This window comes from Oryzias latipes, chromosome 17, assembly GCF_053564925.1.
Source record: "Oryzias latipes strain Hd-rR chromosome 17, Olatipes_Hd-rR_3.1".
NCBI lineage: Eukaryota > Metazoa > Chordata > Actinopteri > Beloniformes > Adrianichthyidae > Oryzias > Oryzias latipes.
This window is the reverse complement of record NC_136253.1, coordinates 10958344-10970361: the sequence shown is the minus strand read 5'-3', so window position 1 is coordinate 10970361 and position 12018 is coordinate 10958344. Positions and strand designations below refer to the sequence as shown.

General features: G+C 40.9%; 1 protein-coding gene and 1 long non-coding RNA gene across 2 annotated transcripts; both read left to right on the top strand.

The window, feature by feature from the left end:
* The first annotated feature begins 494 nt into the window (after positions 1-494).
* On the top strand, positions 495-3378 carry rnf182 (ring finger protein 182). Its single transcript, XM_011486184.4, has one exon. It carries the CDS (start codon positions 837-839, stop codon positions 1665-1667), a length of 831 nt encoding a protein of 276 aa, XP_011484486.1. The 5' UTR covers positions 495-836; the 3' UTR covers positions 1668-3378.
* Positions 3379-5528: 2150 nt separating this feature from the next.
* On the top strand, positions 5529-6623 carry LOC144986675 (uncharacterized). The gene is made up of 2 exons (XR_013650522.1): positions 5529-5708; positions 5984-6623. It is a non-coding gene; the product is annotated as an uncharacterized LOC144986675 (long non-coding RNA).
* The last annotated feature ends 5395 nt before the right edge of the window (positions 6624-12018 follow it).

The following is a 12018-nucleotide window of genomic DNA, read 5'->3' as shown; positions in this document are numbered from 1 at the left end:
GTTCGCCATACAGGTGTTACTCCAGTTGGTGATGTAGAGGTTGACCCAATCGAACTGCAGGTTGTGGGTGCGGAGCCAGGGAAACCCTAAAATAACGGGAGATTGGGGGGATTTAGTGACATAGAATTGCATGAATTCGTGATGATTACCGGATGAGATGAGTTGAACAGGCTTGGTGCGATGAGTGATGTGAGTGAGGAGCTGGCCCCCCAAACCAGCCGCCTTGACCGGATGGTCCAACGGCTTTGTGGGAAGGTTGAGTTCGGACACCAGGTGGTTATCAATAAAACTTTGTTCCACACCAGAGTCAAACTTTTCCCAAAAAGAAAAACACAGATGATTCACAAATTTAACATACTATGTGCATTGATGCACAAATCCACCCAAAGAATGCAAATAAACTCTTGTTAATGTTTTCTTGGAAAAAGTAAAAGACCTGTATTTTATTTTTATTTTTTCCTTTATGTGTGCATCTCTGTAGAAGACTGTGCTTGCTGGCCACTAATTGGTCTGAATTTCCCAGAGCAACAAAAGATCAGACTCGAAAATTCCAGCCCGGGTTTGTTACAGGCTCTGCTTTGTTGTCCTCTGGGCCCTGTTTGCTGTGTTAACAATTATCTCCTCCTCTCTCTCTCAGCCTTTCACTTTCTCTCTCTTTTTGTTGTGCGACCTTTGAAAGGCTTTTTGCCCCAAATGAAGCAGGCCAACCCCGACTGCTCAGGCAGGAAAGTGAAGGAGCCTGAGCGGACATGATGAGCCCAAGGCTCCATCCATGACAAGACAGCTGCCCCCCTCTGTTTAAAGCCTGAGGCCATGATCTTGGATGGATTTCTCTGATGATCTGGACGTATGGATTCAGTTTTGTCAAGAAAATGATGCTTGACTTTCAAACCTCAGAAGATGGCAACAGTGCCTTTATTCAAAGTGCAGAAGAGATGGAGTGTAAGATCTGCTACTGTATGTACAACTTGGGGAGCCGCAGGCCAAAGGTGCTGGAGTGCTGCCACCGTCTCTGTTCCAAATGTCTCATCAAGATCCTGGACCTGGGAGAGTTGCCCCCTAATGCTTTGGTTTGTCCATTCTGCCGCTGCATCACCGCACTGCAGGGAGACTCTGTGAGCAGCCTGCCAGATGACTGCAACCTGGTATCAACACTGGCTCTACAAATGAGGAATCAGGGGAACTCCCACCACGACACAGCAACAGAGCTTCTCCTCAATCCTAGACACCTGACTTCCCTGAGGGGTACTTGCCCATCCTTGATTTACCATTCATCTATATCCTCCTCTTCCTCGTCCTCATACTCTACCCTCCGTAATTCACCTAACTTTGTAGTCATCACTATCATGGAACCACCGCCTGCCTCTGCAGTGTCAGACCACGGACACCCTTCCCCCAGCCTGGACTCCATCTCATCCATCACACAGCCGTGGACTTTGTGGAACTGTGCTGCCCTCCTGTGTCAGACCTCAGCCCGGGTTCTGGTGTGGGTGCTGGGGCTCCTGTACTTCAGCTCGCTCCCCATGGGGGTTTACCTGCTGATCCTGCAGAGAACAACAGCTGGGATGCTGCTAGTGAGCTTGGTTCCCTCCAGCCTCGTCATGATCATTGTCTACGGCTTCTGTCACTGCGTCTGCCATGAGTTCTGGGACTGCGTGCCCCCATGATGGGACCCAATGAACACGGAACAATTTACTTTGATTTTCCTCAACTGTATGTCTCCAGAACTCAGTAATGGGGGGAGAAGGACAACCATGTGAAAAGTTACTTCAAAGGACAGAAAAATGCCTCTTGTGTCACTGAGACTCTAGCTCTTTGTTTCCATTTCTAAGCCACTTTCAGAGAACCTATTTAAGTTTATTAATCTCATACACATTAGGACGAATTTTAGGAATTAGGTGTTTTTAAAAAATTACTTGTTTTCATTTGTGAAATGGTTTTTGAGTGTCAATGGCATGGGTATGTAACTCCAGCAACAGGTTGATACTACCAGAGTGTCAGGCAACCCCACAAAAAATGACTACAATTAATTTAATAATTATAAAGTAATAATGTAAGACAATCAAATTTTTCAATTTGAGACACCAACCTGCTTTTGTCCAACCTGAGAAACTGCTCATTTTTCGCAAATGTGAAAACGTTCTTGCCACTTGAACAGTCCAATGTCATGAACAGCACAATAGCGCCTCTTAGTGGGACAAAGGTGATGGGCTAACTTTGTGCCTCAAGAGACGTCTCCCACTTTTTAAAGATTATTGTTTTAAACCATTTAATTTTCTTTAATCATTACACTTGAACAAAAACATCATTAAATGATGATAAAATTAATAGAAAAACTATCAAAGTACAGCTAAGCTTTTGACCACACACAAGCAGATAATCTTTGGAACCCTAAACTCAAAGGACTCCAAACAAACAAATGGAGTTTGAAGTGGGAGAGGGATATTGCCCAGAAAGTGCCAAAAAATTGATAATTTGGTCTACACATTGACTGTATAAGAGGGCTGGACTGAGTCCGTGTGGTGTCACACTAGTGTGGAAAAATGACTTAGTTTGGCTCCAACCAAATGAATTAAGTTCAGTCACCATTTTTTCGGGATACATGTTGGAGCCGGACAGCAACAGTAAGCAGTGACTGGTTCGAGTTAGTCTGAGTCATAATTTCTATGGCAACCACTTTTGCCAATCAGGAGTGAGTTTTTTAGAAGTCCACACCCCGACCAGTTGAAAGCATATTTTGAACGTTCAACGTGAGACCACATACTTTTACCGAGCATTCCAATTGGTCACTTTAAAACTTAATTAACTTGCATTTTAGAAAAAATATCATGACCATATCATAATCATAAACCAGGTATGTCCAAAGTCTGGCATGCGTTCAAATTTCCAGCCACCCACAGGCTCCTGTCATTAAATCAATAATGCCCTCCGCACTTTTTAAGAACTGTGTGTACGATTCCCTAGCTGTGATTGGCTAAATTATGATAAAAGCTGTTGTAAACCTGTGGCAAAAGCCTTTGGCTACTTGATCTTCAGAGCCCTTAAGGGCCAAATCATAAAAACAGATTTTATTGTTTCTGGGATCAAAATCACAGTGGATTCTACTTCTGGATAAGACAGCTGTTTCTGTTATTTTGTTGTTCACATGAATTTAGTTTAGGAGTTCACAGTGAGCATTTAATCATGAATAATGTGTAACATGTAATATGAACACTGATTTACTGTTGGTTAAAAACTTTTTTCCAGACTTTTTCTTCTTTTTATTTTTCATCTTAAAATTGGAAATTTATGAATATGTTTGCAAAAATGTATTTAGATATGTGAAGAAATGAAAAGTATTCCATGGCAATAACATTTTCATTAAATTGATCTTTTACATGTGATGTTATTATTGTTCAAGGAATGCAGGCTAACTGGTAGGCCCCCCACACAATTTCACCTCAGTAAATCTGGCCCTTTTTGCAAAACGATTGGACACCCCTGTCATAAACAGTTAATGGTTTGAACTAGGCCTGGGCTGCACAATCAATCGCAAATTTATCGTTATCGCAATATCAAGCTATGTAATAAGCATATCGCAAAAGTCAGCCAAAATTGCAATAAATGGTTACCTTAAATGTGCTAAAACAATCTTATGGCAGCTTGAAATATTTAACAAATCAAATAAATCCCTTTGTGCTTTTGACCAATCAGATGGACCCCTTTTATGTTAGATGTTTGCCTCCTTCCTCATATCATGCTGCCCTGGTTTGAACCAACTGCTAATTTAAAAAAAATGTACCTCTTAATTTGCACAGTTATTATTTTATACAAAAATGTGCCCCCTCCTGGAGTTATTACATATGGAAAATATTATGCAATCAAAAAGGGAACACCAATCAGAAGACTGGTTTTGAAGTGAAATCAGATTTTGTTGTCAATAGGAAATTTAATTCTAGCACCTGAATTTGGTGTTTTTTATCTGTTTTTTTTTTTTATTTAGTCAGTGAAAGAAATAGCATACTTTTGGGTTTATGGAGGTGGGGGCTTGCTTCTGAATAATTTCATCCAAGACTGCAACTGACCTGATCATATATTGCAATTCCAATTGCCAACTTTGGGGGGCAATAGCTGCAAAAAAAAAAACATGGTCCACCCATTCATCTTCTGAACCTGCTTGATCTCTGATGCCATTATAAAATCATAGCACAGTTTGGCTAAACTGAATTAAAGACCACTTCATATGCAACCCCAACATTGTTGTTAGAGTCATGAGGTACTGCTGGAAAACGGCAATACCTCAGCAGCTAAACCATAAATTCTTCTAGATTTTTTTGTAGGCCTATTTTTATATCATTATTCAAACTAACTGATAAAACTCTTTTTTACTAAAGTTTCAGTGGGTTTTTGTAACTTTCTAGTGTGCCTTTTTGAACCAAATATGCTACAAGCATTTATGTTTACATTCGAAAAAGAAGGAGGTTTTGCTTATTTAATTAAAATTGCTTAAACTTTAAGAATTTTTTTACTTAGTTCTAGAAGATTTATTTTAGTAGTGCACTCTCAAAATTTTTATTTTTAATTCTTTAATCATTTATTAAAAATGAAATAATTAAATTAAATTAAATAAACAGCAGATTTACCACATCAATGACACTAAATACTAGGGGTGTACCAGTTTTTTGGGATCAATTTAGATCAATCTGTCTGAGGCAGAATCAAATCAAATCAACCTATATTATTAAAAAATTATTTCAAATCAATAATAAATTCAAAATTGGAAAATCTGGATTGAGACACAGTAGGTTCATTTTACTGTAACGTAAACCAACCAAGTCCATCACAGTAAACAACACACATGTGATGGCAGCAAAAAAAATGGTCATTCCAATACGTCTGGAAACACTTTGAATTTTGCAAAGACATGTGACCACACAGTGTGGTAGAATAATGTAATAATGTTCCCTTTGTATTATTCTGATGTAGAAAAACAACAGTGGGCTGAACTTTAGGAAACTAAAATGTGAGTGGATTCATTCTTATTTACTTGTTTGTATGTAAAAATATTTAATTTTTACTTGATTATCTTCCAGGTCATACAGGGATCTGGAAAACTTCACCTTCACTGTTTAGTATCCAGTTATTTATCTCTGAGTCACAACATGAATATGATCCTTCAAAATGAACCAAAATCGACTCCCAAATATCAAATCGAATCATTAAGAGGAATTGTTACACCCCTACCAAATACCCTAAAAAACGGATTTCCAGCATAAAACTTTTATGATATAGACAATGCAATGACAACAAGCAGCCAACAACACAAATTAAAGCTTTAAGCCTTTAATCTTCACAAAAAGTCAAAAATCCCCAAAAAGTATATTTTTTACACTTTGTAGAGATAAGTAACTGATTTTCAAAAAAAGTTTTCTCCATAATCTGCTTGACCTGAACCTTAACACATCCAATATCGGTGTATCAATGAAAGGCAGCTGGTCAGAAAACACTGAAAACAGCCTTAGACTGACCCAGCCCTCCTGTTCTCCAACAGCAGCTCACCAGCAGCTGTTGTTGTGATGACTGACTTGTACTTTACCAAGACTTACAAAAAGCTTGACACATGGAGAAAATATTTAGCTGCATTTTTCACGGATTCTTTCAATTGGAGAGGACTCAGTAATAATTCATTCAGCCCACTTGATGCGTTTTGTTTGCTGTTATTTATTCAGGTGAGTGTATTTTTCTGTAGTATGGTTTGGTCTCTGACTGCTATGCTAATTCAAGGTCCTCTCTTAGAAATGAAACCAACTGTCAGTCTTGTTTTCAAACCCAGAAGTACAATTTAAAAAGTAAAACAAAAACAAACAAGAAACATTATCTGAAAAAGTGGAGAAGAAATTGTTAAAATAAGCGGAATTGTTTTTGAATCCTTAATTTTTATTTAGTTCAGAGCAACATGACATCAAAATGTGTTTCTTTTCTGATTTTATGTGCTCCTGACTAGTGAAGGGTGAAAGAAACAGGGAGGAGAGGTCCCAGGAACATTTTGTCCTGTTCCGCCTCCAAAGCATGCATCCTGCTGCCGATGCTCAGCAGGCCGGGCCTTCCACTTCTCTGTTTTCCAGGCGCGTGGATGTGAACGTGCCTCCCTACAAGGAGAGCAGCATCGCTTCAGATTCCTCATCAGTGATGCAATGAGCATTCCCACAGGCTGCTGTGAGCGACGTTCTCAGGCTACACTGCTGAAAATGGAGCAAACACAAGACTGATTTTCACTCTCAAAAAAGACTAAATTGTGTTTTTAGTCACTTTAAACGAAACTCTCCAAACAAAGAAATTCTTGAGGACTGCTACATTTGAAATCCATCCGGTCTATCCGATACTCCCTGTTATATTTGTGTGTTAATGTCAGGCAGGGAGTTTTTGTAGCATACAATGCTGTGTCTATGATTTTCTTTGAGCCAAACCATAAGGCCCAAGGCCAGAGAGTCAAACTCAGGGGTAATTTGGTGGTTTGTTAGTTTTACATATATACTGCACTGTGTTTTTGTTTCGTTCAACATTTGCTGCTAAATGTTTGTAACTTGAAATGCATTGGTTTAAAAGTAAAAACTAAAATAAATTTAAAAAAACAGCAACTAAAATTGACAATGCAAAGGTTTTTTTTGTTTGTCAGTAGTGGATGAAATGGCCATAAGGTGTTTTCAAGTAAGAGTACTTTACTTTGGAATATTGTTACGTATGATTAAATAATGTTCATTCTTGAAATGACTTAAAGTAGAGGAAACAAGAGCATAAAAAAAAAAATTATCACACCTCACAGCGAGAGGTCCCTTGTTCAAATCCTGGCATGGTTGTTTTGTGTTGTTGTCTGTCTTTGTGTGGCCCTGTGATGGACTGCTGAACTATCCAGGGTGTACCACACCTTTACCTGACAGTAAAGGCTCCAGCATCCTCATCATGACCCTAAACAGGCATAAGCGAGTGGAAAAAACAGATGGGTGGATGTAAGTACCAAGTTGTAGGTTATGCATAACATTTCCTCAACTGCTTAGAACTTGATAAATTAGGCTGACAAAAAAAGGAGTGGGACTTGAAAACTTGCTTCATCTCACACCCTTTCCAAACTTCCGCTGACATATGCATCAAAGCCGTTTTTTATTTTAACTTTCCTATGCTTTTTTAAAGAAAAGATCAATCAATTTTTTTTTTTAATCAGACTAGACTCGGCAAACAATATAGCAAGAATGTGAGCAAATATCAGTAAATGAGTCAGTTATTATGTACACTATTATATGTATTATATATGTAATAATTATGTTTTTGTTGTTATTAATTTTTAAGTGTATTTATTTAACATCTATCTTCTGTCTTAATGGAGCTTTGGTAGCACTGCGCTTTTCTGGACTGAGAGGTATGAAGTCTTTCCAGGTATCTGTGTAGCCACTCCTCCAGCTTGGGGGTTACTGCCCCGAGTGCTCCAATTACCACAGGCACCACTGTCACCTTCACTTTCCAGGCTTTCTCCAGTTCTTCTCTGAGTCCCTGGTATTTCTCCAGTTTCTCATGTTCCTTCCTCCTGATGTTCCCATCGCTTGGCACTGCCACATCCACCACAACGGCTTTCCTCTGTTCTTTGTCCACCACTACAATGTCTGGTTGGTTCGCCATTACCATCCTATCAGTCTGGATCTGGAAGTCCCACAGAATCTTTGATCTCATTCTCTACCACCTTCGGAGGTGTTTCCCATTTTGACCTTGGGGTTTCCAGTTCATATTCTGCACACATGTTCCTGTATATTATTCCAGCCACTTGATTGTGGCGCTCCATGTATGCTTTACCTGCCAGCATCTTACACCTTGCAGTTATGTGCTGGATTGTTTCAGGCGCCTCTGTGCACAGCCTACACCTTGGGTCTTGTCTGGTGTGGTAGATCTGAGCCTCTATTGTTCTGGTGCTCAGGGCTTGTTCCTGAGCTGCCAGGATGAGTGCTTCAGTGCTGTCCTGTAGGCCAGCCCTTTCTAGCCATTGGTAGGACTTCTTGAAATCAGCCACATCAGTTATGGTCCGGTGGGACATCCCATGCAGGGGTTTGTCCTCCCATGAGGATCTGTCCTCCAGCACTGCATCCTGTGCTCTCTATTGCCTCGGACATTCACTGAGCACACTGTCAGTTGGGGCCTTAAGCTTGATGTAATCATGCATCTTGGATGTTTCATCCAGGAAAGTGGCTTCTACACTCACTAGTCCTTGGCCTCCTTCCTTGCGTCTAGCATACAGTCTCAGGGTGCTGGATTTGTGATGGAACCCTCCATGCATAGTGAGGAGCTTTCGTGTTTTAACATCCGTGGTCTGTATCTCTTCCTTTGGCCATCTTATTATTCCTGCAGGATATTTGATAACGGGCAGTGCATAGCTATTTATGGCCCTGGTCTTGTTGTAGCCATTGAGCTGGCTTCTCATGACTTGCCTTACTCATTGGAGGTATTTAGCTGTTGCAGCTTTCCTTGTTGCCTGCTCCAGGTTGCCATTTGCCTGCGGAATTCCAAGGTACTTGTAACTGTCCTCAATGTCTGCTATTGTTCCTTCTGGGAGTGAGACCCCTCCTGTGTGGACAACCGTGCCTCTCTTTGTCACCATCCGGCTACATTTCTTGAGCCCGAATGACATCCCAATGTCAGTACTGTAGATCCTGGTGGTGTGGATCAGGGAGTCAATGTCACGCTCGTTCTTAGCATTTAGTCTCTTGTCATGCATCTAGAGGAGGTGACTGATGTTGGCCCCATTTCTGAGTCCGTATCCATAGCCAGTCTTGTTAATTATTTGGCTGAGGGGGTTCAAACCTATGCCGAACAGCAGTGGGGACAGAGCGTTACCTTGGTATATGCCACATTTGATGGACTCTTGTGCAAGTGGCTTGCCATTGGCTTCAAGCGTGGTCAACAGCTTCTTCGAGTTTCTTATGAAGGCTCTTAGTGTCCTGCTGATGTTGAACAGCTCTAAGCAATCAGTGATCCATGTGTGTGGCATTGAGTAATCAGTAGGAATGTATCATGTCAGGGCCCGGTGCTGTCCAGTTCTTCATACCTGAGACTTTTTCTTGGATGTCTTCAACTGTGATGGTTACTGGATTCTGTTCAGAGAGGTTTCTATGTTCTTTTCTCAGAGGGACCAGCCATTGGGCATTGCTGTAATGTGCTGTCTTTTTCTCCCATATACTTTTCCAGTACTGTTCAGTTTCCAGCCTTGGTGGGTCTCCTTGGCTGTTTTGACCCTGCCACTGAGCGTACACTTTTGCAGGTTGAGTTGCAAAAGCCTTTTTATCCATCTGCCTTCATTGTCTCTTGTGTACCTCTTTAGGCGGATGGTCAAGGCGAGGAACCTTTGATTGGCAGTTTCCAGTGCTTCAGGTATGGGCATCTAGCTGTATCTCTTAGGTACTTGCTTTTTCATTGCACTTCTTTGGGCCTCTGTTAGCTGACTCACATCCCTTCAGCACTATATATATATATACAGTATAGATAGATAGATAGATAGATAGATAGATAGATAGATAGATAGATAGATAGATAGATAGATAGATAGATAGATAGATAGATAGATAGATAGATAGATAGATAGATAGATAGATAGATAGATAGATAGATAGATAGATAGATAGATAGATAGATAGATAGATAGATAGATAGATAGATAGATAGATAGATAGATAGATAGATAGATAGATAGATAGATAGATAGATAGATAGATAGATAGATAGATAGATAGATAGATAGATAGATCTAGACACCAAGAAGGCCTGGTACTCCAAACTGCTGTTCGGCCCGTAAGCCAAAACCAAAGTTAGAGACCTGTCCCCCACCCGGAGGCGGAGGGACATGAGCCTCTCAACCACTGGGGTGAACTCCAACACTTGGCGGCTGAGCTGGGTGCTCACGAGTAAGCCCACACCAGCCCACCGCCTCTCACCTTGAGCAACTCCAGAGTGGTAGAGAGTCTGCACCGTGTCCTGCCGGAAGACTCTGCAGCACTTTGTGAAAACGGCTGAGAAGATCGCTGGTGTCCCTGTCACTGGCCTCTCGGACATTTACCGCTCCCGCCTCACCCGCAAAGCCATCAGGATTGCAGGAGACCCCTCACACCCATCCCAAAGACACTTCAACCTGCTTCCATCAGGGAGGAGGCTGCTAAGTCTGCAGGCCAGAACCAGCAGACTCAAGGACAGTTTCCTCCATCAGGCAATAAGGACACTCAACTCCCTCCCTGCCCTCCCCCCTCGGGCCCCTCCACTCCATCCTACAAGCTCACATTGAAAACTTTCACAACAGTTCAGTACACCATCTTCACCAAAGACTGCCACCACTGACTCATCCACTCACTGTTCTCAGCACTGTTGTCACTTTAAACTGCCAATTTAAGCATGCCATTGTTCTTTTGCACTGTTTAGATTACTGTTATTCTTCTTACTATTACTGTCTTTTATCTATTTTTTAAGTCGTTTATTTATTATTTTATATGCTGCTTGCACTGTGGGGTGAGAGAAATGCAATTTCATCTGTGCTGTATGTTTTATGGATGCAGCATATTTGACAATCAAGCTGACTTTGACTTTGACTTTGAGTCCGACCCCTCTCTAAGGACTGAATTTAAGAGCCCAGGTTATGTGTGGAGGTGAGCCTGACTATATCTAGACGGTATGTCTCAACCTCTCGCACCAGCTCAGGCTCCTTCCCTCCCAGAGAGTGACGTTCCATGCCCCAAAAGCCAAGTTCCATGAACAGGTTTTGGGCCGCCGAGGCACCCGCACTCGACTGCCACCCAAACCACATTGCACCGGGCCCTTTTGAGGTCTCCTACGGGTGGTGGTCCCATGGGAGAGTGGTCCCACGTCGCTTCTTCGGGCTGCCCGTGGGAACAGCCCTGGTCACCAGGCGCTCGCCTGCGAGCCCCAATCCCGGGCCTGGCTCCAGAGGGGGCCCCTGGTGACGCCAATCCAGGCGACATAATCGGGTCCTTGTTCTTTCCTTTCATCAGGGGGTACTGAACCGCGCTATGTCTGGCTCGTCACCCAGGGGCTGCCTGCCATGGGAGACCCCACCAGGGGCTTAAGCCCCAAACAGCATAGCTCCTGGGATCACTCGAGCTCTCAAACTCCCCCATCACGTTAAGGTGGCATCTATCTATCTATCTATCTATCTATCTATCTATCTATCTATCTATCTATCTATCTATCTATCTATCTATCTATCTATCTATCTATCTATCTATCTATCTATCTATCTATCTATCTATCTATCTATCTATCTATCTATCTATCTATCTATCTATCTATCTATCTATCTATCTATCTATCTATCTATCTATCTATCTATCTATCTATCTATCTATCTATCTATCTATCTATCTATCTATCCATCCATCCATCCATCCATCCATCCATCCATCCATCTATCTATCTATCTATATATATATATATATATATATATATATATATATTTTTTTTTTTACAATCTTTTGGAAATATAAAGGCTTTCACTGGTAAAAGTTTAAAGTACCAATAGTTCTTTTCAGAGTCCATGATTTTAATGTTACGTTATTGTAGATCTAACAAAGTCAATGCTAACTAGTTAATTTCCAAGCCTGAGTCCCTTTATATTTTCCACAGAAATAAGACATAATTAAAATAGAAATAATCATGCTTTAGTTTTTCACATTTTTATGCAATCTTTTTGTTCAACCCATGGAATAAAAGCTGAAAGTCTGCACTTCAATGGCATTTGAGTTGTTTTATTTAAAATTCACTGTGGTAATGGACAGAAAATAAATTAGAAAAAATGTGTTTTTGTCCAAATATTTATGTACCTGACTGTAGGTCAGTAAATAGAATAGTTTAAAATGAACTATTATCGACTATAAATTATATTGTCAACCACAAATTATGATGTGAATTGAATGGTTGCTAAAACGAATTGTTACACCCCCTATTAAAAACAAAATTTTCATTGGAGTTCGTCTTTAAAAGTATTACAAGAGTAAT

What these genes read in the sequence shown, in the direction of transcription:
- rnf182 (XM_011486184.4), top strand. Translation starts at nt 837, where the DNA reads ATGATCTGGACGTATGGATTCAGTTTTGTCAAGAAAATGATGCTTGAC.